Source organism: Furipterus horrens, unplaced genomic scaffold (genome assembly GCF_987537825.1).
Source record: "Furipterus horrens unplaced genomic scaffold, mFurHor1.1.pri manual_scaffold_15, whole genome shotgun sequence".
NCBI classification, from domain to species: Eukaryota; Metazoa; Chordata; class Mammalia; order Chiroptera; family Furipteridae; genus Furipterus; species Furipterus horrens.
The window spans coordinates 14,090,578-14,117,671 of record NW_028327185.1 but is presented as its reverse complement, the minus strand read 5'-3'; the positions used below and the strand labels follow the sequence as shown (position 1 = coordinate 14,117,671).

At 39.8% G+C, this 27,094-nt stretch overlaps 1 protein-coding gene across 1 annotated transcript; it reads left to right on the top strand.

The window, feature by feature from the left end:
• Positions 1 to 60: 60 nt before the first annotated feature.
• On the top strand, positions 61 to 27,094 carry EXO1 (exonuclease 1). Its single transcript, XM_090263402.1, has 15 exons — positions 61 to 209; positions 569 to 1,028; positions 1,732 to 1,905; positions 4,502 to 4,621; positions 7,321 to 7,444; positions 8,400 to 8,537; positions 9,966 to 10,178; positions 11,863 to 12,050; positions 12,695 to 12,791; positions 14,487 to 14,712; positions 17,751 to 17,997; positions 20,726 to 21,602; positions 22,707 to 22,808; positions 24,918 to 25,111; positions 26,808 to 27,094. The coding sequence occupies exons 3-15, from the start codon at positions 1,745 to 1,747 to the stop codon at positions 26,944 to 26,946; spliced, it is 2,826 nt and encodes a 941-aa protein (XP_090119528.1). The 5' UTR covers positions 61 to 209; positions 569 to 1,028; positions 1,732 to 1,744; the 3' UTR covers positions 26,947 to 27,094.

Below are 27,094 nucleotides of genomic sequence, written 5' to 3'. Positions count from 1 at the left end.
GGTGCGCTGACGTCGCTTCCGCTGGGCGGGCCGCTGGCTCTCCCGCGCAAATTGAAAGGTCTGAGCCAACGCGCTGGCCTCTGTTGCTGCGGCCGAAGGGAGTTAGGGGCGTTGGAGACGGGTTTCGGAGCCCCCACCGGGCTGCCCTCGAGCGGACGGGGAGAGCCTCTCCCGGGAAGTGAGCGGAGCGAGCTGTGCGGAGGCTTCGGGTGGGTTCCTGCTGGTACCCACGGGGTGCGTCTGCGGGTATCCCCGTTCCGGTCTCGGGGTTCCCGGTCTGCGTGGTCTTCCCGACCCTGCAGCGAAGCCCCGAGGACCACGGCTGGGGCGCTGCCGGGGTGCGATTCGCCGTGGGGGAGGGCGTTTGGGCCCGAGGGATCTTGCTTGGCCAGGGTAGGGCTGCAGCTCGCCAACCGGGGGACTCTCTGCGCTTCCCGCGGACCATTCCCTGCAGGACCTGGGACCGGTTGTCCGATTCATAAACTTTGTGCAGAAGCTAGCAGTCCCGTTTTTACACGCGATCTCCCAACTTTTAAATATTGACAAGTAAACTTTTTCCTTAATGCAGGCGCAGGAACACGTGTCTTCTGGAATGGGCTTGCGGGCAACTCCTGTACTTCTCTGGGCGACAGAGGGATAGAGGGGTGATGTTGCGGGCGTTCCTGTTGCCCCGGCTGGTCTGCCGAAGATGATTTGTGTCCCGCGGCACTCAGTCATTTCTCCTGCGCTGAAGAGGAAATAGTTATTTGAGGATATTTACCTAGGTTAGAAGAAACTATGTTTCACGGAATGTGTACGGTGTCAGTTTTCCTCCAAGTGCTAGAAAACTCTTTTTAGGGACTTTTTCTGAGAGGTAGGAAATTAGTTGTTATTCTCGAACTGTGGCTTGAGGACCACCTGCTGAGATTAAAATTGAGAGTCCCCCACGTCACTCCCGAACTAAGGGAACCGCAGTCACCGGGAGTGGAGTTGCGAGTCTGGGAAGAACGGCTGGGCTAAAGCATCAGCTTCCATACAGTGTCAACAGGGTAAGGCTGACTTCCGATCGCGTGCCTGCTTTCTCCTCTTCCTCCCAATCTTAATGTTTGGCGGGAGAGATTTATGTTATGAAACGCCAAGCAACTGTCACCGCTTCTCATCATGGGGGGTTGGGGGCAGCGGCTGCTTCGGGAAGGACTGTGGCAGCTCCACAGTTTCTGTCTAGAGGGCGTAGGGGTTGCAACCTGGGTGCAAGGGACTGGGAAGTTAAAGCATTTGCCCTGAAGCATTTATTGTATTTTTCAGTTGAAATGCCTACTTTACTACAAACTGTTTTGACTTGCCCTTCCTATGCTAATTTGCATGTTGGCTCTTACAATGCCTGTGTAGAGGGAATGTGATGCTTTGTTACAGGGAAGAGAGACTCATACTTTTTTAGCACCTCCATGGGTCTAGTACTATGTTAAGGGGGGGGAGCACCCATCAGATGCCAAGTGGGAAGGCACTTTGAAAAGAATAAACATTAAGGAACTACCAAGTGGCATTAAAGATAGTATTAGGGTTTAGTATAAAAATTCTAGACTATGGAAATTGTTTGATGGTAAAATATTTGAGAATATTGATTCTCCAATAGCTGAACAGTGACGGGTGCTGATCAGTTTCCAGGCTTCTTTGTTATTTCTAATATTTTTGGGTAAATGTATATTTGCTTTAACGATTGCTGTTTTCCCTTTCTCCTTTCATATTGTGTAGTTAACTTGGCGCAATGGGAATACAAGGATTACTGCAATTTATCAAAGATGCTTCTGAACCCATCCACGTGAGGAAGTATAAAGGGCAGGTAGTGGCTGTGGATACGTATTGCTGGCTTCACAAAGGAGCTATAGCTTGTGCTGAAAAACTAGCCAAAGGTGAACCCACTGATAAGTAAGTTTGGGCCTCATGTTAACTCGTTGCCAATTGAGAGATTATAATGCTTTATTTTCAGAAAAGGGTCATTTTCATTCAATGTCAGATTTATCAAGAAGTGAGTGTGTATTTTAGAACATCACCAAATCAGGGATGTCCTCCATCTGTGGCATAGGCCTAGTTTTTATTTGGAATAACCCAGGCTATCAGCACACTGATGGACAAAGACCAAAGAGCATCTTTATTCTTTGTCTAAGATAAGCTTTTTAACAATATTCGAAAAATCCACAGTGATTTCAGACGTCTACTTTCTTGGGTACCAACTACACCACTAAGCCCTGAGACCAAAGCAAGGCATTTGCTTCAAAGGGACCAGATATTCCGACTCGCTTTTACTTCACTTGGGGCCAGAAGTGGTGGGCCACATTGCCATCCAGTCATAGTTCTGTGACCTCATTTGAGGCAAAATTACATCCTCTTCATTTTTTAAACAGAAACATTAGAAAAACAACCACACTTTCTGGACAGATTTTCCCCAGGTATTTGAAATGGCACTTATTATTTAGTATTTTCTTTTTTGCAATATATAATTTGTCTCCTAGAAGAAAGGCTCACAGATCTTAATGTGACTTGCTTAAGCACATTAGATAGTAGGGAAAATGTGTTAATCCTTTTTGTTTCTTAGAAGGAAGGGGAAAAGTCATTATTGAATGGTGAATGTTTGGGCTTTCAGGCCTGCCAAGTTAATTTGACCAAGTGGCCTGTAACAGTGTATGTGGGGTAGAAAGACTCTGGGCTTATCTGCCACTCCAACTGCTGTCATCAATCTTTTTAAAGGAGTTTCCTTCCCATCATTAGATTTGAGCAGTTGCACCCTGGCTGGTGTGGTTCAATGGATTGAGTGCTGGCCTGCAAACCAAAGGGTCGCTAGTTCGGTTCCCAGTCAGGGCACATACCTGGGTTGTGGGCCAGGTCCCCAGGTGGGGGTGCTTAAGAGGCAACCACACATTGACGTTTCTCTCCCTCTCTTTCTCCCTCCCTTCCCTTCTCTAAAAAAATAAAAATAAAATAAAATAAAATCTTTACAAAAATAAAAAAATTAATTTGAGCAGTTGTAATTGTACTTGAAAACTCCAAGTTTTTTATTGCTTTTTCAGTGCTTCTCTGAATATTTCTTCATGGGGGAAGAATTTTATTTCTAGTTTTTTGCAATTTCTGAGGATTCTGAGATTTTTGACTAATTGGAGGAGTTGTCCAAAATACAGGGAATAGCCTTTATAGTTAGAGACATCAGAGGTGAACTCCACAGGACCGGCCATGTAGTAAATGTTCAATAAATGTATATTAAACTGAAAAGTTTCAGGACTTTCAACAAAGTATAGTGTATTTAATTTTTTTTCCCAAAGCAACTAATAAATCACATCTGATAGAGTTTATTATCCTATTTTTGTCCACCCTTGGATTTGAATATTAACCAGACAAGGTCAAAACTAGGTGAGCCTATGTTAAATTTTTATGACATTTATAAAGAATAAAGTAGAACTATATGTGCTGACCTGGAAATATATAAAATGAGGGCAACAGCTAGCTGATGTTTGTATTCTGTTGAGTTAAAAAAATGTTTTTAATTACAATTTTATATTGCTTTCCCCTATTTTTGTATGATATTTAATCAGATCACAATGATTGCTGTGTAGATCAATGCAAGTTTGTTGTCACTGGTTTTACAATAAAAAGAAAAATTAAGGACAACATAGTGGATCTTTCATTTAGATGAATATATTTGATTTAAACGATTACTCTTTAAGAGTACGCCTTTCTATTTCTATTTTGAGTTAAAACATCCTTTTTTAAGTGAAATAATGGGAGTTGTAAGTGAAGCTATTTTTGTTAATTGCCTTGCCAGACTACAAAACTAAATGCAGTACCTGATCCTTGTTTGGATCCTGGACTGAGGGTAAGAACTAACAGTGTCGCGTTAGAGCCAGTTCATATGAGTTTACTGTACACCATCTCCTCCCAGTCCAGTGACCCCACACTGGGAGTCTGTCCATTGTTGTAGACTATTCATGTCAGGGAAATTGACATGCTACAAATCAGGCACCTCTTACCCCAAAATTGATTGTTGAACATGCACCAGGATACCACTTGTCATAAGAAGCGTTATTGGGGCAGTGGGACAAATTTTAATATAGACTAGAATGGATGATATTTTATTGCTGTTAAATTTCTTGGGTGTGATAATGGTATCGTTGGACTGTCCTTTCAACTTTTCAATAGATTTGATGGTTTTCCAAGCCAAAAATATCAAAATGGGGGAAAAGGCAAGATTTGGAACCATACAATGTTAGAACTGGAAGGGATATCCATGCCTTTTCATCTACAGATGAAGAAAGCAAGGCTTGGAGGGTAAAGTAACTCATTGCCTGACTAGCTCCTTAGGATCCAAGGCAGGACTTGAACCCAAGTCCAAATTACTTTCCATTTCCTGTAAAAACGTTTTCTTAAATAAATAAAAACCTCTCCATATTTCACATCGTCTGGTTTTAAAAAAAGCAAAAATATTACCTTACAAGATGCAAAGTACTTAAATGCGTTTCCTTTATTTTCACAGGTATGTAGGATTTTGTATGAAATTTGTAAATATGTTACTGTGTCATGGGATCAAGCCCATTCTTGTATTTGATGGATGTACTTTACCTTCTAAAAAAGAAGTGGAAAAGTCTAGAAGAGAGTAAGTCGAGTCTCTATTTAATCTCTGACTTAATTGTATTAAGGTCTGATGCTGTGGTTTTTCATTTGTTGTGGCTTGTTTTATAGCCTAGTACATGAACAAATTTCCTTAAATTTTCCATGTGCCCCAGAAAGGACTGTGCGTTCTCCATTACTGAGTGGAAGATTTTTCTGTCCAGTAAAACCAAGCTTATTGATTATACTATTCAAATGTGTTTTTATATGCATCTTCTTAACCCATCAGTTACTGAGAAAAGTATATTAAAATTTTACTATGATAGTAGGTTTATTACCTTGTAGTTATGTCTATTTTTTATTGAATTTATTGGGGTGACATTGGGTAATAAGATTCTAGGTTTCGTGGGTACAATTCTATAGTACATCACCTGTGTATTGTATGGTGTGTTCACCACCCCAAGCCAGGTCTCCTTCCATCTGTCCATTTCTTGCTTTGTTTTGAAGCTGCTTTATTGGTTGCATTGAAGTTTAGAATCTGTTATATTTTTGCAGTAAATTGAACCAGTATGTAGTGACTACATATGTAGTGACTGAAGTCTATTCTGTCTGCTATTGGTATAGTCGTAACAACTTTCTTTTGTTTATTCTGAATGTCTTTCTTTTTCTGTCTGTTTACCTTCAGCTTTACTACGTCATTGGTTTTTAGGTTTGTCTCCTCTTACAAAGAACACTATATTTGTTTTTATCCATTCTGTCGATCTTTGCCATTTAAAAAAATCTTAGATGGCGATTTTTCCCCCATATTAGTTTTCAGGTCCAGGAGCCATTGCATTGTGTAGGACAGACCCCTGGGCTTAGCCGTCAAAGGCAGAGTGCACCCGATGGAAGCATGTCTCACTCAGGGAGCTCCTGGGAGACGTGGCTTGTCCGATTTTGCTCTCGGGCCTGGAGTCAGTTAGACGGGTTCTTTAAGTTTAGCGGTACTGAGAGGGCTCTGGTTCTCAAATTCAGAACTTTATAAAGCATATTAAAGGATTAACTGAGACTGAGCCCGCATGGCAATATGAATAACATACAGTTTACTAAACAGACTTTTAATGGAAAGTTAATTAGTTCCAATTTAGTTCTAAAAGGATCGGTGATGACCCTAAACTAATTGGACTCAGACTAGTTCAAACCATATCCCTCCAGGGTGTGCCCCATGTTTTCAGTTCTAATCACAGATGCTCTTTTCTTTTGCTCATCTCAAGAATGGCTAAAATGTGTGTCAGCTTTTGTCTCTGATCTGAGTGTCTTTCCCTCTTACCTCTGTAGGATCAGCTTTCTTTGTGCCTCTGTAGCAGTCAGGACATTTCTACACTCTTGATCTGTGCAGCCCAGTCTAAATGTGGAACTGGAGAATCTGTGTGTATATGCGTGCTAACTTCTGTATTGCACCTGAATCTCCCTCCAAACTGAGAATCCTTGTTTTTAAGCATACAGGGGATGATAAAGTTAGAACATCTTACAATGACTATTGTTCCTCCCTTATTCGATGGGGATACATTCCAGGACACCCCCCCCCACCCCCCACCCCCCCGTGGATGCCTGAAACCCTGGATAGGACTGAGCCCTGTTATATTCAATGCCATGCTTTTTCCTATACGTGAAGACCTATTATAAAGTTTAATTTATAAATCAGGCACAGCAAGTGATTAACAATAATTAATGTAATACAACCATAACAACATACTGTAATAAAAGTTGTGTGTGTGCTCGCGCTCTTTCTTCCTCTCACCCCCCTCCCCCCCAAATATCTTACACTCTGCTCACCCCCTTCTGACGATGTGAGATGACAGAACCCAGGTGATGAGATGAAGGGAAGCAGATACACTGGACCAAGGGATGATTGACGTCCAGGCGGAGCAGAGCGGGATGGTGCAAGATTTCATCCTGCTACTCAGCATGGCGCGCAATTTAAAATAACTAATTTTACTTATTTATGGAATTTTCCATTTAATATTTTTGTACTGCAGATGACTGCTGGTAACTGAAACACCAGAAAGCAAAACTGGGGATAAGAGGGGACAACGGTACTCATTTATTTTGTCCCCCGTTATACTGAACAGTAGATTCAGAATAAAATGCTAATAGTTCCACTACCATTATGACCATTGAAAACTTAAAATTTCTTTCTCTCCTTTGCCTGTACTCTCTCTCCATTTTAAAAATAGTGGTACTCTATGGTCAGAGCGCTTACCTATGGCTCTTTCCCAGCTTACCCTTCGTTAGTCTTGACACTACAAATTACTGCATATTTTATGGTTATTAACTGTCCTCATGTCAGTGTCTCATGTTACTCTGGTTTTTTGGAATTTGTTCTCTAGTAGATTTCACAGCGAAGCTCAGAGAAACAGTATTCCTCAAGTTCCTTGTATGTTGATCAAGTTCCATCCTTCATACTTGAAAGTTGGTTTTGATGGTGTCCAAGTTTTGGCTCACGTTTTCTTCTTAGGTGTCTTAGATTTTCATTTTCTTTTGACATAAAGCCTTGCTGTGGGCAGGCCTGGCGGGCTGATGTGTGAGTGTGCGTTATCAAGCACGTGTTCTCTTTCCCTAGAAGCCAGGGGGTCTAGGTTACTATCTCAGCGACCTGGGGTGCACTTTCAAATGAGTCAAGCTTCTTTGTATTCTAGGAACATTTCTTGAATTAGAGTTTTATTAGAGTTTCTTGATTTGGCCTCTTTTTTTTTCCCTTTGCAGAAGACGACAAGCCAACCTTCTTAAGGGAAAGCAGCTTCTCCGGGAGGGGAAGGTCTCAGAAGCCAGAGAATGCTTCACCCGCTGTGTCAACATCACGCACGTCATGGCCCACAGAGTAATCCAAGTAAGCCAAGCAGGAAGTCATGCTAACGCAACGAATGGGCACATTCATTGGCGCTAGTTATAGTTGTTCATTAATGGGAGAGCAAAAAAATGAAAGGAGGAAAATTACCATCGGCCTAGTCTGGGGGGGGCTGGTGTCAGAGGACAAAGGGATCAGTGTGTTCAGATAAAGGAATCCAGCAATTTCCAAGGAAGAAAGCCTCCCTTTTTAGGTAAGTCACTTGAACTCCATCAGCCTGTCCCGTGGAGATGGAAGAGGTACGTTCCCTGAGGGTCAGTCCCACATACCCCCTCCTCGAGTCTTCAACGCTTACTGACCCTTCAGTCTGGAGGACTGTCAGAGGTCTCTCCAGCCAGCCTCACTGACTTGGGGACTCTACAGCCCTCCAGGCCACTAGTCTGCCCTGCTTAGAAGCGTCGTTTTGTTACTGTACATATCAGTGTCCACGTGCCCACAGTCCCAGCCCTCACTTCTGCTTTTCAGACCTGTGTTCAAACTGCTTGATAAACAAATGGGAAAACAACTGTAACGATTAGATTCCATAGTGTATCATTGTCAGACTTTTGTAGTCTGACCAGAGAACCCATTATCTGAAAATATATTTAGATATCTACAGATGTCTTACACACTTTTGGAGCTTAACCATATTTAAGATGGAAGCTTATAATTTGAAAGAATTAAATTTGTGGCTTGTAGGTATTGCCCCTGTCACTCCCTCAATGTATAGCAGTATTTCCTCCAAATTTATAAGTTGATTTTTAAAAGACTTAGTGGCTGTATGATCAGTTAAATACGTATACACTAGGACCAAAAGTAAAGAAAGCGTACTTCCAAGGAAATGATTTTGGGAAACAGCGTTTGCATGTTGAGGCTGGTAACAAAATGGATTTGGAGCAGGAGGTTGCTCAGTGATTTCCAGGCGCCGTCCTGCACACTGACGGGTCCTCTGTCACAGGCTGCTCGGGCCCAGGGGGTCGACTGTCTCGTGGCGCCCTACGAAGCAGATGCGCAGTTGGCCTACCTTAACAAAGCCGGCATTGTGCAAGCCATAATTACGGAGGACTCCGACCTGCTCGCCTTTGGCTGCAAAAAGGTACTTCCGTAGTGTAAATCAAGGAGCTACAGTTGTTCCTCTCCAGTAATGTTTTAGTTTATATCCGAAATTAATATATACTTAGTGTTAAAAATTATTTTACTTGAAATGAAAAGAAGTGTTTTGCTCCTTGACATTTGTATCATCTGTGTGCTTTTTCAGACTAAGCCCTTAAGGTCAGAGGATTTTGTTGGTGTTTGTCCAGATTCTTTAGTAGAATACAGACTTATTAGTCTTATTTTTTAATAGTGATAACTTAAGATCCTTTATATTTTTCAATTAAATTAGGTTAAAAACCAACTTATCTATTAATGGGATTGTGTGTATAAAACTGTTCAATGGCAGTTTTATGATATACTAAGGGGGAAATTAAGATACAGAAGTATAGGATGCTCTCATTTTTTCAATACCTGTGTTACTTATCGTCGTCGTCGGCAGCCGTCCGTCTCAAGAGACGATGGTGTAGTTTCTTAAGAGTCTATCTGCACCGCCGAGAATGGCTGTGCAGTCCGACTCGGGAGTGACACGGTATCTGTCTCCTCCCGTGTTGAATCGACATCTTGTGATGATGCTGGAGTGTCCTCTCCAGTGAAGCTGAAGCTACAGAGCCTGGGCAGGGTGATATGGAGGGTCTGCTGTTGCCCATGCAGCAGACCCCCCCTCTCTTCGCAGCTGAAGGGTCCAAGGGAAAGACGGAGTCAATACAGCTTGGCTTCAGGTGCGCCGCAGGAGTTGCCGGTGTTGACTACAACGTCAAACCGCCTTAGGGACTCCGGCTCCGGATTTTCTGTCGGGGTTTACTCCCTTAGCCTTTCCCCTGAAGAGGTATGCCGCAAGGCAGCGGAGGTTTTTTGGAGTCAGAGTTTTCCTTCTCTGATGTGCCCTGACTGGAAGATCGAACCAGCGACACTTAGCTCGCAGGCCGACGCTCAATCCACTGAGCCAAACCAGCCAGGGTACCTGTGTTACTTATATTATCTGTATATTTCATAGACGACTGGAAGGCTCTGTCAACAGATTAGCGCTGGGCAACAGTGACAGATGAGAGATCTAGGGCCGCTTCTATATTACTCCTCCTGAACTTCTGTTTTCCAGATTTTCTATAATGTGCATGTATTACTTTAAAAATAAGAAGAGGGGTTACTTAAAAAAAAAGTAACAGTGCAAGGTGAGTGCTTTTATTCAAGTTGCTATTTGACAACCCTGTGATGTGAGCAAGCAGAAAGGCTGTTCCTTGTGCCGGTCAGAGTCTGTGCTTCAGCCTCATTCCCTGGCAGATACGACAGCAGCTCGCTGGCCTGCCTGTCCCGCTCTCTCTCATTGTCATGGTGAAGTACAGGAAAGATTTCTTAGAAATACTACAATGGATTGTGTAATAAAAAATAGAAATGGCTTTATAGGTGTTAACAATTTTCCTTCCTTTTGAAGGTGATTTTAAAAATGGACCAGGTTGGAAACGGTCTAGAAATTGATCAAGCCCGGCTGGGAATGTGCAGACAACTTGGGGATGTGTTCACGGAAGAGAAGTTTCGTTATATGTGTATTCTGTCAGGCTGTGACTATCTCCCCTCATTACGTGGGATTGGATTAGCAAAGGCCTGCAAAGTACTGAGGCTGGCCAATAATCCAGATATTGTGAAGGTAAGAGCGACGTACCAAGTGTTATATGCAATTTCTGAAGCGTTTCTTAAATAATAGATAAACACTGAGAATGTGGATCTTAAATATTCTATCACATTAATAGCCAATTCTGTCTCCGAAATAAGCAAATGACTTAACACACTAGAACTTTGCTTTTGGCAGCTAATGAACCATGTTTTCAGCAATAGACAAAAGAGCAGTAGTGATTTTTAAAATGAAGAGTAATGTAAAGAGACTTAAGGACTATTTAAAGTATTCTAGGGTAGAAATGTTAACGCTGACTGTGTTTTGATTTCTGTTCTGTTACTCAATAGTAGTGGTCCTCAAACTTTTGGTCTCAGGATCCCTTTATAATCTTGAAAGCTCTTTGTGGCAGTCATTTTTGTTTATATGGGTTATATATAGTTCTTGACAGTTAACAAATCAGAAATTCAAACAAAAGTTGAAATGTTTATTAATTCATTTAAAATTAATAATAATAAATTCATTACATGTTAAATAAGTAGTATGAAAAGTAGCCATGTCTTCTAAAACAAATGAAAATTATGAGACATTTATGTAAATCTCTTCAATATGGCATAATAGGGAACAGCGGGGTTCTCATATCTACTTCTTCATACAATCTGATGCAATGCCCTATGTTATGGAGCCTCTGGAAAATTCTGAGTTACCGCCATCACTGCTCTATAATTTCTCTGATAGGAGCTTATTTTCTCCTCATTGGGTAGTTCTCTAAAGCCCTTTGCCTTTGCAGAGCAGAGTTCCCGTCTTCTGTTTCCAAGAGGACACAGAGTGAGTCCTCGGGGCTAGGACGGGACAGTAGCAGGGAGAGGTCTCTACACTGGGAGGCGGTGGCAGAGCAGGGATAGAGCTACGTGCTGTAGCCAGTCTGTGACTCCAGAGTCCCTGTCACTTCAGCTCCTGGGTCTTCCCGTTTCATTCTAGGAGTTTGATATAAAATATTTAAAACCACTTCCAGCTTTAATCATCCATGACTGTTAGCAGGAGTTAGAATGCCAACTTGACTTTAAAAATCTGACCTAAGAATACTTGGGGTTTTTTTAATTCTCAAGTTTTGTATGTTGTTCATTTTTTTGCTATCTGAACGAAAAGGACTTTGGGGGTGAAGAATGTCTTAAAGTTATAACTAGGAAGATAAACTTGAGGTGTAACTGAATTTTTCATTCTTTGGATTAATAATAGAAAACGCAAAAGAAATAGTGTTACAGAGACTCAGAATTTTAGTGATGCAACATGCTTGTGTTTGGTGGTAGAGGGTTTTTTTTGTTTTTGTTTTTAAAGCCTAAGCCTTCCACTTTATTTATTTATTTTAGATACTTTATTTTATTTATTTTTAGAGAGAGGGGTAGGGAGGGAGAAAGAGAGGGAGAGAAACATCAATGTATGGTTGTTTCTTGCATGCTTCCAACCGGGGTCTTGGCCTGCAACCCAGGCATGTACCCTGACCGGGAACCGAACCAGCGACCCTTTGGTTCGCAGGCCAGTGCACAATCCATTGAGCCACACCAGCCAGGGTGGTAGAGGTTTTTAATGTAGATAAAAGCAATTGGTTTTACTATTTCTCCTCGGCCTCCTTTCACGTAAACTGATTGGCCTTGGGGCTAATACGTTCTGTATTCTTTATTTGGAGACAGCTCATAAATATTTTTGCATCTATTATTAGGTTATCAAGAAAATTGGGCATTATCTCAAGATGAATATAACAGTCCCAGAAGATTACATCAGAGGATTTATTCGGGCCAACAATACCTTCCTTTATCAGCTAGTTTTCGATCCCGTCAGAAGAAAGCTCATCCCTCTGAATGACTATGGAGATGACGTTGACCCTGAAACCCTAAGCTATGCTGGGCGGTATCCTTTCAGAGCCACGGTGGTAGAATTTTTCAATTCCTCCGTGTGTTTTTGGCGACATGCGCAGTGAGACATTCAGTAAAAAGCTTGCAAATAATTTTTTGCTTTCTTTTTTATAGTAAAATCTGTTATTTTGTTGATTTTCATTACCATTCTAGTGAAACTGTAGAGCAACTTCTTGTTTATAAATCTGAAGCTCAGTCATTATACCTTGTAATTACCGAGATTGACTTGACAGAAACATGACCAGAGGAACATATTCCAAAGGTGGCACTTAAGAGACACACTCGTGACAAGAAAACGCGATGTATTAGGAGGAGCATTCTGGGCGGGTGAGGACTCCAGCTGGGGGTGCCCCCTCAACAGCCACAGGTCACACTTGGGCAGTGTGGAGCCCAGAGCCGCTCGGGTGGGGTCTTGAAAGGGAGTCAGTGATGATTTGGGGCTTTGCTTCTGAAAACAGCCAATTCCTGCAGTGACACCTCGAGATGTTTCAATAATGCTGAGTGTAGAAGTAAGTGGGGTCCGCTGAAGGTATAAAACCGAAGATTTTCTGGGACCGTGGGCTGTACGTTTTTATCTTAATACAGTGGTTTTTGCTTGGTTGCCGATAAAAGTATTTTTCCTTAATCTTACCAACCTAGGTATATTGATGATTCTATAGCTCTTCAAATAGCACTTGGAAATAAAGATATCAATACTTTTGAACAGATTGATGACTACAATCCAGACACTGCTATGGTAACATTTTAATGGCTTCTTTCTGAAAGCACATTTTAGTTATATTTGTTATGTCTCAGGAACTGTAACTAAAGGCAAATCTTCATTTTGTAAACATTTTAAGCATTTTTATATCACTGCAGAGTATAGACTGAAGACAACTTGATGCTAGAGAATTATATCTCTTAGAACATAGGCGTTATTGGTGAATGTCCTTAAATTGAAAAGCGACCACGGTCTATATTATCAAACCTTTAGACCTGAACATTTCACGTGAAGGTACCAAGGGGTTCGGGCCCCTCATCGCTTCCCGTTCAGCCTCTGTCATTGGTATTGCTGAAGGCCGAGCTGGTTTTCATTCATCCACAATCTGGCAAATCTTTAACAAGCACCCACTCTGTTCTTTAAGCCCTTTCCTGTTTTCTTCTCCTTTTTCCCAGTTGTATATATCCCTACGGTACACTCTCCCTCCATTTTCTTTGCTGGTCATGCTGTCATTCAGACTCCGCCCTCTTTTTTCATATGTGTTCTAACCCAGCCTCTGGTCTGTGTACCGGCCACATAGTTCTGAATGCCTCTTCAATCTGCATAAATGACTTCCTATAACCTTAAATCTGTCTGCAGTCAAAAACTCTTCATTCCTCATTGGCTTTCCCTAATAACATCTCTCTTTTTTTTTTTCTTTTTTCTTTTCAGCTCTTAACTGCTACATAGTTTATGTGTCTCTGGTTTATTTTGATTTCTCCCAAAAGAATGTAATCTTCCTAAAGGCAGGGTTTTATGATCTTCTTTCATGGCTAAGTCCTTACAAGCAGGGATTATGTTTTATTTTTCTTTGTACTCCAGAACACTAGCTAACCAAACTGTGTTTAACGTGCTTAATAAAAGCTTAGTAAAGGCCTGAAGTAGTGAGCAAGGGTAAAAAGGCCTGGACTGGAGGAGCAAAAGGACTTGGCAATGAAAGCTGGCCAGCTTGTTGCCAGGTTTTCTGGTCTGAGAGGATGAAAGAGATCACGTAACCGACTTTTGCTCAGTCAGCAAATAAAGGTGGTAAATGTACCAATACTAACTGGCAATAAGGCCTTTCTTGGGACAGTTTTATGTAAGTCTCCAAGGAACTGTTTCTTGATGTTGTCCCCTAAAGATGGTTCCAAGTATGGGTTTAATAGAAACTAGTGTTTTGTAAATTAGGTTGTTTTGATTTGACTCAACTAGTTTCTAGAAGTAGAATAGGTGATTACCTTAAATACATAATTTTATGGTTTTAACATTTAGGTGCTTTCTGTAAAGGATATGTAAATGACTCTTTAGAGGCTTATTGCCAGGTGATTATTAAACTAATTAATGTTGTGTATTGAAATAATACTCAAATTTTAGAAGTACTTTTTTTGGCCCACATTTCTTCCATTGCAATCTCATATCTTGCCCTATTCATCTTAGGAAGTTTTACTTTTTATTTCTTAGAAATGAGCTGAGAAGGTCACTTGACCTTCATTAGAAGAGAAACAAACCTAAGAATACGAGACACATTTAACAGAAAAGTGTAGCACCAGGAAAGTAGAAAATTTTAGAGGATAGATATTTCATCAAAAAGCTGTTCTTTTTAAGGGTGATTTATTTACTCAGATAATTTATGTTGATACAGAGGAAAATAAGTTGACTGTTTTTCTTCACGTAACCGTTTTTTGGTTTGTTTGTTTTTTTTCACTATTTTAGCCTGCCCAGACAAGAAGTCGTAGTTGGGACGACAAAAGATGTCAAAAGTCATCTAATGTTAACAGCATTTGGCATAGGAATTACTGCCCTAGGCTTGAGCTAGGTGCTGCTCCAGGTGCTACGAGATTGAAGGAAAATCCAAGTACAGTGGGCATCGAACAAGTGATTAGCACTAACGGGCTGAACCTTCCAAGGAAGTCGTCCGCTGTGAAAAGACCGAGAAGTGGTATGTATGCCATTTTTGTGAAATACTAGTGGGTATCAGTCACCTTTAAGACATCTTTGCTGAACCCAAGGTCACTAAGATTTTCTCCTGCGGTATTTTTTGTTTTGTTTTGTTCTTTAGGAGTTTTATAGTTTTAACTCTTATATTTAGGCCTATGATTAATTTCAAATTGATTTTTTAATACAGTATGAGGTAATGATCAAGATTCACATTTTTGTATATGGCAATTCAGTTGTCCCAGCAGAATTTGTTAAGAAGATGATCCTTTTCCTATTGAGTTGCCTTGGCACATTTGTCTACAATCAATACGACATGTGTATGTGGGTCTGGTTTTAAGCTCTGATTCTGCCTGTACCATCGATCTCTTTCCCTGTCTTTACGCAAGACATACTGTCTTGATCACTGTAGCTTTATAGTCTATTTTGAAATCAAGTAGTTTAAGTTCCTTAAGTTCTTGTGGAAAGTTGTTTAGGCTAATTCTGTGTTTTGCACATTTCCATTTAAATCTTAGAATCAACTGTCAGTTTCTTTAAAAAAGTTAATAAAAACCTGCTGTGATTTTGATTGCGATTTAGTTTAATCTATAGATCAATTTGGAGTGAATTGACATCTAAACAATATTGAATTTTCTGATTCATTTATTTAACTCTAATGTAAGCCTTCAGCAGTGCTTTATGGTTTTCACTGCACAGGGCTTGCACACCCATTATAAATGATACATAATTTCAATTTCTAGTTGGCCATTGCTAGCGTATAGAAAGATAATTGATTTCATATATCAGTCTTGTATTCTGCAACCTTGCTAAATGCACTTTTGTAAACTAGGACTTTCCATATAAACAATCATATTACGTTCAAGTAAAGACAATCTTGCTTCTCCTTTTTCAGTCTGGATGCCTTTTCTTTCTTTTTCTTGCCTGCTGGAACCCCCAGTACAATGTTGAACAGAAGTGCTGTGAATGGAGTACTAGGTATTGGGAAAAGTTTTTGTTTCTTGGGTTTTTTTCCACCATAGAACATGTTGAGAAATAGAAAGAAAAATTGTAATCTAGTTTCATCTCTCTTCTCTCCCTCAGACATTGACATAAATGATAACAAAAACAAAACAAAAGCTTTTACAAACTTGTAGTTCATGCTTTTATTTTTTAAACTTAGGTATTATGCATGTTTGTCCAAAATGTCCTGATTCCTTATGAACCTAAGTATTTTTCATGATAATATCCCTGAACCTTTGTTTCCTCTTCTGAAATGGGAATGAAATTGCCTGTTTCACAGATTTTTGTATATGTTCTATAAGATAACCTGTGAAAGCACCTGGCACATAGCAAGTACACTATGTGTTAGCTCCTGCCCTTCTGCTACCATCAAGATAGACTATTCCTTTTATGCACGGGGCTCATTATTAATAAGTTCTTTATGTCAGACTAAGTCTGCTTTGTTAAACCACAACTTATCAATGGATTTTGTCCCCTGGGCATACACACAAACACAAAACAAAATAGAATAAATTGAAATCTTCTTTTATGTAATAGCCCTTCATATATTTAGAGACAGCCAATGTGATCCTCCTAAATTTTTTTTCCAAACTTCTCAAGTTCCTCATTTATTCCATGCTGAGCTTAATTGTTTAATGAACGAGTGAGTGGTTGTTTAGATGTGATCTGCTTATCAGAGAGCACAGTAAATTTTTAAATTGTGGCACTATTTCAGTCCTTTATCCAGAGACTATGATTTGATTATTGCAAATGAAGATAGTGTTAGCTTTTATTTGCATTGTTGTCATTTTGCTGGCATTTACTGAGTTTATAATCAAAATTCACCAGTTGCTGTTAAACCAGGTAGTTACACTTTTAAACTTAAAAGCAGGTGGAAGTATTCCTATTGAGTTAATCTAAATTCATTTTAATGCATTGTTCTGCCCACTAATGCTTTTTTCATTTTTGAATCTTTGTATTATCTTCTCACATAGGGGTATTATCTATGTCAGCTAGAAATTGACAAGTATGGCTTTCTATGTCATAGTTTTGGTTAAAAAGTGTTTGCTTATGTAATGTTCAACTTAATCAGAGCGAGTAGGGAAATCTAAAGCCTGATGTGGAGACAGACCTCCTTTCAGGCTCGTAATCGCCACTAGTCTTTCAGGGCTATTCAGGGGCTGCAGTCCACGGAACTACTATGCAGTAGGTTCTGCTCTGTGCTGTCTCCTTGGATAGTAGGAGAGACACTGAGTGTCTAAAATCTATGGCATTCCCCTGCAAAGCTAGTCTAAAGCTTGGCACGAAAAGGAGATGTGATTAGCCTGGCGTGGCTTCTTGGGGAAGCCTTGTTGTGGCTCCTACAATCTTTGTTTTTTCCTCTTTTGTAAGGGCTCATAATTCCCTTCATAATTAACAGACTTAGCCTTCTGCCAGGAGTCAAAATCAGATTTACTGATCTATAGCTTTTTGAAAATCCATACATTTTAAAATTGGAGTATCATCTTCTTGTCTCTGGTATTTTGGTGCCCTGCCATGTTTTACTGATGTTATGGAGTAGGGAGTGTTTACTCCCGTGTGAGTGGGAGCTGTTCGGACTGAGAACTAGCTAAACTGCCTTAAAACTTCTTACTGCTGTCTGCATGTCCTTGCCTATCTCAGGCTGGAACAGTTTTAAAATCAAACATTAATTATGTATTTACATGTAAATTCCCGTAACATTTGTTTTATTTAGATTCAGAATTAGGCCCTTCATATATTGGATATATATCGCCTTACAGAATTGATTGTCTCCTGAAATTTTGATTTGGGTAATTTCACATAAAATTGTACAAATAATTGACATTAAATTGAAGCTAACTTGTGAAATCGTAAAACACAGCTAAAGAATTTATTTATTTTATTTTATTTTTTTAGTTATCCTTGGGTTTCCTTTTCTGATGCATAGTTAAAAAAAAAAAAAACAGCACTTCATTCTTAGGGCAAAGGGACATGGACTGTGAAGTGAAAGCCGGTCTCTAACTGCGTATGAACAAAAAGGTTTGTTGATTTGTTTTTGTTTAGAAGAGCTGTCTGAAGATGATCTGTTGAGTCAGTATTCTCTTTCGTTTACGAAGAAGACCAAGAAAAATAGCTGTGAAGGTAGCAAGTCATTGACCTCTCTGAAAAAGTTTATGCCTGACCTGGCAGGTGCACCCGCTGTTAAAAAAAGCTTAAACGTACCACCTACGACAAGAAATAGATTTGCAGCATTTTTACAGAGAAAAAATGAAGAAAGTGGTGCAGTCGTGGTTCCAGGGACCAGAAGCAGGTATGGTGACAGCTCCAGAATGCTGTTTGTCTACTGTATTATGTACTCTATTGATATGTCTTTTAATTCACTTAAATAAACATTGGCTGTGGGGGTAGGTGTAGGTGCTGACCTAATGCAATTATAGTTTTTATCATGTATTGCCTTAGTTCAGACCTCAATGCACACCTTTCCCCTTAACTTCTGCTACTTTTGTAATCACTTTATACAGAACCAAAATGAGAATTGTAGACCTTATTATGTTTTGTATTAGAAAAATTCTGTTGTGGGGAGTGGGAGTTCCTACTTCTTTGTTATTACTTTTTTAGTTTCTTTAAGAACTAAGTATAATTTTGCGAAGTATTATTAGAAATATATTTAAATACAGATGAAGGTAAGAGCTCTAATATTGAGAATTTGATATAGTACTAGGTGGTGAGGCGCTCATAGTGTAGTTGGAAAAGTAGGTCCTTGAACAAAACCTTACCTACAGTGTGGGTAAGGGCGGTGCGAAAAGCAGGTGTTTTGAGGGCACAAAAGGGGCATCTGATGCCGAGTCGGTGGTTGGAAAGGGCGAGAGGGAAGCGGCGAGTGTCAGGTGCCATCACCTCAGTTTCCATGACCAGTGGGGGAAGCTGACCCAGAACAGAGTCAAGCGCCTTCCCGCGAGAGGCACACAGCGTGGGCACAGCTGTGAAGGGAAGCAGCGGCCTGGGCCATGGGGCCCCCCTTTTGTCCTGGTTTGCTGCGTTCTCACTGTGCTGAAATATGAGTTGGGAAGGAGATGAGGGGGAGCAGAAATAGACAGTTTATGGAAGGCTTGGAAGTCCAGCTCGGGAACTCAATCTCGAGGGTTTAATCACAGGAGGGGTCTGACTTGCCTCCTGGTTGAGATCCACCACTCTGAACGCACCAAAGAATGGATTCTAGGGACCAGAGGGAGCCATGAAGGTTGCATAGGCTGTTGTCACGGTCCCCGTGAACAAGGAGGAGAATTTAAAGTGTCAGTACTACTTAAGGTTTAGGAATTTGGCACCAGGGCTTACACCACCTGAATTTGAATCCTGTTCTGTTTGCTCACAAGGTGTTTGATTTGGGCAAGTTAATGGGACTAACAATGACAACAACCTTGGGGTCTTTGAGAGGATTACTTTATTACTATAAATAAAGTACCTAAAACAGTGCCTGAGAGATGATAAACATCAATGAAAGGCTCTTATGTTATTGTCTGGACAGTGATACCACAGTGAGAAACAGGACCTTTAAGTGTAAGAGTTATTTTGTTTTGACATCATATACCAACTCTAAGGAAGAGGAAGTTTTCAGCCCCTGTATTCCTCCAGAAGACTTAGAATGAGTAGTTGCTGTTTTCCAGGCTCACTAAACCCGGCTGCAGCCGGTGTGGTCTAACCCTGATGGTGGTATTTGGTATTAAGAATGAACCACTGGTAACCCCAAACCTCACTGTAGGTGATGCTCCAAGTCCTTCTCCCATCAAGGGGACACTCACAGTACAATTGAAAGATCGTTCGGATTCCTCCTTTGCCAGTCACCCTCATTAATGCTCCTTGTTAGATGAAAAAGTAGGCCACAGGAGGTGGGAAAGAGGGCTCTAGATCACACGTACTGATTAATAAGTTCTAGAAAATTTACTTTTCACTTGGAGAAGCTTTTGGAACTTGTGTTTCACCTCTCCATTTGGGTGGAACTAGAATTTCCTTTTCTGCCTTGTAGCGTTTAGTGAGAATAATGTTCGTCTCTGCAGGAAGTGCTTGTTCAGTCCTTGTAGAAGCTTGGAATCTCCGTCTGAAGCTGTATGTGGCTGCTTTAGATTGATTGGTTTGTTGTTTCACAAATAAGTTGTCCAGAGGGTTCATTAAAAAAATGCTTGGAGAAATTCATCTTTTTCTCCATCAGATTCCTGCGGAATAATGAGTTTTTAGGCTTAAAAAGAAAATCCTGGAGTACACCATCAGATAAATACAAAACTTAATAACTCTTCTCCAACAATGGTACTGATACTTCCTTTGTATTGGAGTATTTTTAAGTGATTTTTTTTAAAGGTGCCACACTTAGTAAGTAATACCTAGTATTGTAGAATTTAATGATTGATTTGAAAAAGTCTTAACCTCAGTAGTAAAATAGTATAGGAATTTATAGAGCGTATAAAAAGCTGGTAGATTAATCTACTACTACAAGTTCCCAAATGGTTTGCTACTAGAAATGAAGTTAAGATGAGGGGCGAATGGCCGGTTTCTTTTCATTTTGCTTCCTGCAGGACGTGAGGCAGTAATTGTAAATTCTTTGCTGTCACACATTTCCGTATCGGTTCAGGTGTTTGGCTCTCAGCCCCGTGTTAGCCACTGTTTCAGTGCCACGGAGGATACAGAGGCAGGGACCCCACCCGTCCTCAAGGAGCGTGCGGTCTGTGTGGTAGGAACAAGTTAGCAGAAAGAATACCCATGTGATGACGAGGAATGTAATAAAATACACAAGCCTCAAATGCATGTATATGTATATAGATGACTGCTTTTAGAAAACCCTAAAAATGTATTGCAGAGATAAAATTTCTAAATGTGTGAATGTTGGCATAATAAAAAAAAAAACTGTTTTTCCTTTATTTATGAAGTTATGCATTTATGAGACTTTGTTTTAAAAACAAACTGGGCCATATTCTGAATCTTATCACCTTGTGAGAAAACTAAAATACCTAAGTATAATTTCTGTTATTTTTTGTTGTTGTTGTTAGGTTTTTTTGTAATTCTCTAGATTCTGTGGATTCTCTATCAAAGAAAGCAAGCAGCCAGCCTCTAGATGAAACTTCTGTCACAGATAAAAAGACCAATCTAAATGAATCAGACTGTCCAGAGGGCAAGCAGCTGGTTGATCTAAATGAATCGGACTGTCCGGTGGGCAAGCAGCTGGGTGATCTAAATGAATCGGACTGTCCGGAGGGCAAGCAGCTGGGTGATCTAAATGAATCGGACTGTCCGGAAGGCAAGCAGCTGGGTGATCTAAATGAATTGGACTGTCCGGAGGGCAAGCAGCTGGGTGATCTAAATGAATTGGACTGTCTGGAGGGCAAGCAGCTGGGTGATCTAAATGAATCAGACTGTCCGGTGGGCAAGCAGCTGGGTGATCTAAATGAATTGGAATGTCCAGAGGACAAACAGCTGGTTGATCTAAATGAATCGGAGTGTCCAGAGGGCAAGCAGTTGGGTGATTCAAGTGACCAGATTCCAGAGGACGCACCTGTCACTGCTGATAAAGAGTCTCAGTCCTTCAAGACCAGCAAATTCACAAGGACCATTTCACCTCCCACTTTAGGGACACTGAGAAGTTGTTTTAGTTGGTCTGGAAGTCTTAGAGAGTTTTCAAGAACTCCAAGCCCCTCTCCAAGCACAGCCTTGCACCAGTTCCAGAGAAAGGAGGATTCCGCCAGCTCCCTGCCAGAGCGCAAGACGTCTGATCCATCCCAGGCAAAGGGTGATGAGTCAGGCAAGGAAGCGCATCCCTCGCATGCAATGGGTTGGCCTTCCCAGTCTCAGGAAAGTGCGGAATTATTGCCGCTCAACTTAAATGCATCAGAACTCCCTCAGCCTTCTAGGAAAGATTTCGATTCAGAGGTAAAGCACATTATGAAATTCTTGTTTTTAAATGTGTGTGTCAAACAAAATAGGGTGTTTCTCATATAATTGAGAAAAGTTTGCCTACATTATTGAAATAATTCTCTTAATTTTTCATTCTAGATATTATTGTGTAGAAAATCCACATTTTTTTCATCTGAAGGGTTTCTCTGTATCTTTCCTACTTTAAACACTTAACATTTAATCTAACTACGCTGTTTGAATCACTGTCTCAAGCTGTGAAACAGTTAAGACCTAAGCAGAATGATAAGCTCTGCAATGAAAGGTTGTTATAAATTTAGTATTTACTCCCTAATATACTCTTGAATTCAGAGAACATTTAAAACTATAAGGAAATGGCCCTATTCATGTGATGGTGTCCATCTTAAGTTTTAGTAATTCAGAAATATATTTTCATTTACTCTTATTCTTTTTTAATAATTTTTTTTTAGAGGGGAAGTGAGGGAGAAAGAGAGGGAAAGAAACATCAATGTGTGGTTGCTTCTCACGCACCCACACCTGGGGACCTGACCCACAACCCAGGCATGTGTCCTGACTGGGTATCGAACCAGCGACTTTTCGATTCACAGGCCAGCACTCAATCCACTGAGCCACATCAGTCAGGGCTACTCTTATTCTTGATAAACTTCCCCTTTATAACAACACAAAAACAAGTGACTTTATATTATTTTGTTTTAAATTCATAGAAGCATCCTAACCATTTTTTATTTAGAAAATAACTTTTAGTCTGACTTACAATCAAAACCCTAAATCAATACTGTTCATGAGACCCAGTGACAGTATATCTTAAAATGACATGATAACATAATAGCTTTTTTCAAATCTGAATTATCTCAACACATCTTGCGTGCTTCTTTAATGTAACTTGAAATACCACTGGCAGACCTCGTTCTTCCCACATTAGGTTCATTTTCCTTTATTCTCTCCCAAGTTTTTTAGCCTTTCTTCTCTGAGAAATTGCATTTTATTTACACTGATTTTTCTTATTTACTTGTTTTGTCTTTTGTTGAATTTTGGTTAGTTGTCATAAAAATGCCAAGTAAAAATCTAATGTTATTTTATTTTCTGATCTGGGGGATCTAGGAATCTGATTGCAATGTTAAGTCACTTGATAACCAAGGTAATCAGAAATCCAAGCCACATTTATCTCATTTTTCACAAAAAGATTCGCTTCTGAGGAACAAGGTAAAACATTTCATTGTTTTTAATTTCAGAAACAGTGCGTGATTATTATCAGAAATGAGCAATATAACCACAATTAAAAATTAAAATTCCTATATTTTTATTTACACAAAAATATCTACTCTCAAACCTTTTAGGATCACTTTTGTGCTCAATTGTTGGTCTTTGTTTTCTCATGTTTTTCTATAGTGAACATATATTTTTTTAAAGCATAAAAACTTTTTTAAAATTTCAGTAGTCTGCATTATATATCCATGTAAAAGAAGATTCTCATCCCATACTATGTGAATGTAAATCCCAAATATATTAAAAATATTAATGTAAATAGTAAATATAAGACTTTTTAACATCTTCAAGTGATTAGAGAGACTTTTTAAAACATATCCTGTGTTGGAAAGATAACCCTATTATTTTGAATGAAGAGGAAAAATGTTATTGGCATCGTGTTTTTGTCTGCTTTAATACTTAAAAATATTCAAGCACATATAGGTGTATTTGTGTAATTACAGTAAAAAGCCTGGAAATAAATACCAAAATTATTTGCAGGAAGAGATGGGACTAGAAATGTAGCGAGTACTTTCCCAAGAGGAGTTGTGGCCAGATGTCAACCCCTCATCTTTCTAACGTTATTCTCGCTGTCAGAGATTCGCATTGTTGGGGGGAGGGGTGGGGGGCGGGGGGCGGAGTTAACAGTCCCTTCCGTTTCAGTGGAAGCTCCCATGGACCGTCCCTCCCCTGCCATGCCCATCATCTTCTTTACCTCTAACCAGGTCTTCGCAGAACTTTTGTACTCCTGTCCCTTGTATAAAATTATATTATTCTTTTTCTCATTCAGCTTCAAAATCTTACGGTTGCCCTTTCTCTTAATAACTGCCGGCCCAGTCCTCCTTCTGCAGAGGTGAAGAAGGACAGCCAAGCGTCTGCACCTGTCCAGATCGTGTGCTGCTTTCTTGTCCTGTTTCTTGCTCACTCCTCTTTCCTGTCACCAATGTGCTAACCTAGGATTTTACCTTTCATGTGTGAGTCCTTAGTTAACATAACTAATGTGTGACATTAGTTAACAAAATGACAGGTTTCAGGGTACAATTCTTTTATATAATACATCATCTGTACACTGTATTGTGTGTTCACCACCCCGAGTCAAGTCTCCTTCCTCCACCATTCATCCCCCCTGTACCCTCTGCTAATTACCATACTATTATCTGTGACTTTTTTGTTTGTTTTTTGCTTAATCCTCTTCATTCTTTATACACTGTCTGCCAGCTTCATTAATTTTTAAACCTTATTTTATATACCCCACTGTTAACTATCCTAAAGACACCAGCATTTTAATGGCTCCATATTTCACCCAGTAAAAATCAACCCTTCAGCAGAAATAACGTAAATGGCACATTATACGATGGAAGAATGGGTAACCTATTTGAAACAAAATTTAGTTCTTTGTGTAAAGTAGGAAAATCCCCGATATGTTATTAGGTGAACTCAAGATACATTAAGTAAGAAAAACAAAGTACAGAGCAGTGTGTATTGCGGTGCCGTGTGTGTGTGTGTGTGTGTGTGTGTGTGTGTGTGTGTACACAGTAGTCCCCCTTACCCATAGTTATACTTCCCGCAGTTTCAGTTACCCATGATCCACTGGGGTCTGAAAATATTAAATGGAAAATTACAGAAATAAACAATTCGTAAGTTTCAAATTGCATGTCATGTTCTAAGTAGCGTGATGAAATTTCATGTCCCACTCCATCGTGCGTGGGACGTGAATCCTCCCTTTGTTCAGTATATTCACACTGTATTCCCTACCCGTCCATCGGTCACTTGCTGTCACACTGTGTACCCTACCTGTCCATTAGTCACTTTGTAGCATCTCGGGTTTCAGATCAGATGTCATGTTATCCCAGTGCTTGTGCTCAAGTCACTCTTATTTTACTTACTGATGGCCCCGAAGTGCAAGGGTAGTGATGCTACTACTACGATTCAGATATGCTAACGAGAAGCACTTTTTACTCATTGCTTATAAGTTATTTTTCTGTGCAGAATATAAAGAATGGTTTGAAATTTACTAAAGATAGTTGCTTTCACAGACTAGTATTAAAATGAGCATGTAATCTTCAGGTTCCTGGGCTGTATAAATCTCGTTCTGTGGACAGTCTTTCTACAACCAAGATCAAACCACTAGTGCCTGCCAGAGTCAGTGGACTGAGCAAGAAGCCAGCGAGCATCCAGAAGAGAAAACATCATAATGCAGAGAACAGGCCAGGATTACAGATAAAGATCAATGAGCTCTGGACAAATTTTGGATTTAAAAAGTGAGTTGTCTTGTTACTTACTCTAAAATAGGATAAATTATTTTTTTCTATAATTTGAATCCTTCTTTCTGCTCTATTTTAATATGGACCAGTTTCTTTTTCTCTTACCTCAGAGAATTATATTTCCCTATTTCCTTTAGCTGACTCTTTATAAGTATATTTAATGTCAGTTTCTGTACTTTCTTTTAGCGGAAAGATGGCAAACTAAAAAAAAAACCTCACTTCTCAGTCTCTGGGGATCTCTCTGTTGTTAAGCAAATGACTTTTCCTGGCCTAAGTCTCCACTTTCCTTCCTTCTTACCTCTCAGCAATGGAATGAAAGTGAAGTTGTTTAAGACACAGTGGGTGGGAAGGTAAAGGTACTTTCTGGACTGCAAGCAATTTCTTTCCCTCCGTTACCACGTCTAAAGTGGGGGGAATCATTGAGTTTATATGATGAATTGGCCAGATTTCTGTTGTATGTGGCAAACACTGTTGTAAATGAACCAACCATGTATATATCTACATTTTTGAACTATAGTACTTCCTTTTGTTGGACTTACAAAATTAGCGACAGGGTAACATGGATTTATAATTCACTTATCTTCTTGTCTTCATAGAGCAAATGTGCTAAGAATAAAAGTAAAACTCAAATAAAAATTACATGAGCGTGTTAGGATTAAACCTTACCTAATAGGAAAGTCAGAAGCAGATGAAATGGTATGAGTGGAAACACTTTATAAATAAGTTAGTGCTGGACAATTTTTTTTTTCTTATTTTACATTGTGTAAAGTCTAGGATTAAACCATATAGTTGCAGTTCTCAAACTTTTTGCCTTTAGGAGCCCCTTATACTCTTAAAAGTTATTGAGGGCTGCCCCCAAATACTTTGATTTACGTGTGTTATATCTGTCAACACAATCTTACCATCAAAGTCTTTGAGTATTGGGAAGCTGTCAGGTGGCAAATTCAAGTTTCCCAGAGTTCATACTTTCCCTTGAGAGCTTGAGTGTTAGCATCGGTAACAAACACTTTTAGATGCTTTCTTTGAAGTAACAAACAGGCTCTCTTTGTTCCTTTTAGAACTGCCCTTTGCCAGATACCTAATTACCATATTTCGGTGTGTGACAGAGGTCAACGTTCAACCAAGCGCATCCAGTGTGCTTCCCTCGTTACAGAGTAGTAAACAGTTGAACGGATGAGATTTTGGAATTAATGATTTTTACTATTTTGTCAAGAATGTTCTTGAGTCAGACTGGGGTTTTTTGTTTTTTTGGGTTTTTTTTACTATAAGTAAGTGGAGGCAGAGGATACAAATACTTTCTTCCAGTGAAACACACACATACAAGCAGGGTGCAGTAAAAGGGCTAAAACATTTGTTCATGCCTCCCTTACCTTGGTTCTTAGCAGGACCTGAGAAGAGTGCTAAGTAGAAAATACTAGTTTCTTCAGTGGAATCGTTCTGCCTTAGCTAGTATTTATTTATTGGTGACCTCTACCTACTTTGAAAGGGGATTTAAAAGCAGGAAGGGACACTGTGAAGCAGGTGTTACTAGATGTACTCAGAGAACCTGAATGTGCGTATAATGAACTGAGGCAAATTCCACAGCAGAGAGCCTTGTCCTCTTTATATACCGTTACTTTATCCAGGCAGATCATTTTCTAATAATCACTACCCTAAAAGCACCAAATTCATTTTATTCTTTCCTGTTTTGCAGAGATTCTGAAAAGCTTCCTTCTTGTAAGAAGTCAGATCCTCTGTCTCCGGTCAAAGATAACATCCAATTAACTCCAGAAACTGAAGATATATTTAACAAATCGGAATGCACGCGTGTTCAGAGAGCAATATTCCCGTAAACACAGGCAACTGGGAAGTTCCTGCCCGCGGGAGACTTTCTATCAATTTGAAGTCTGGTTTGGAAATGAGGCATTTACCAGTCGGAAAGATTTGTTCTTTAGAGCTATGCCATTTTTTTTAACTGAAATACATTTTGTACATTAACTA

Coding starts and splice junctions, on each gene's coding strand:
- EXO1 (XM_090263402.1), top strand. CDS start 1,745: ATGGGAATACAAGGATTACTGCAATTTATCAAAGATGCTTCTGAACCC. Junction 12,051..12,694: donor ACCCTAAGCTATGCTGGGCG/GTATCCTTTCAG, acceptor TTACCAACCTAG/GTATATTGATGATTCTATAG. Junction 25,112..26,807: donor ACAAATTTTGGATTTAAAAA/GTGAGTTGTCTT, acceptor CCTGTTTTGCAG/AGATTCTGAAAAGCTTCCTT.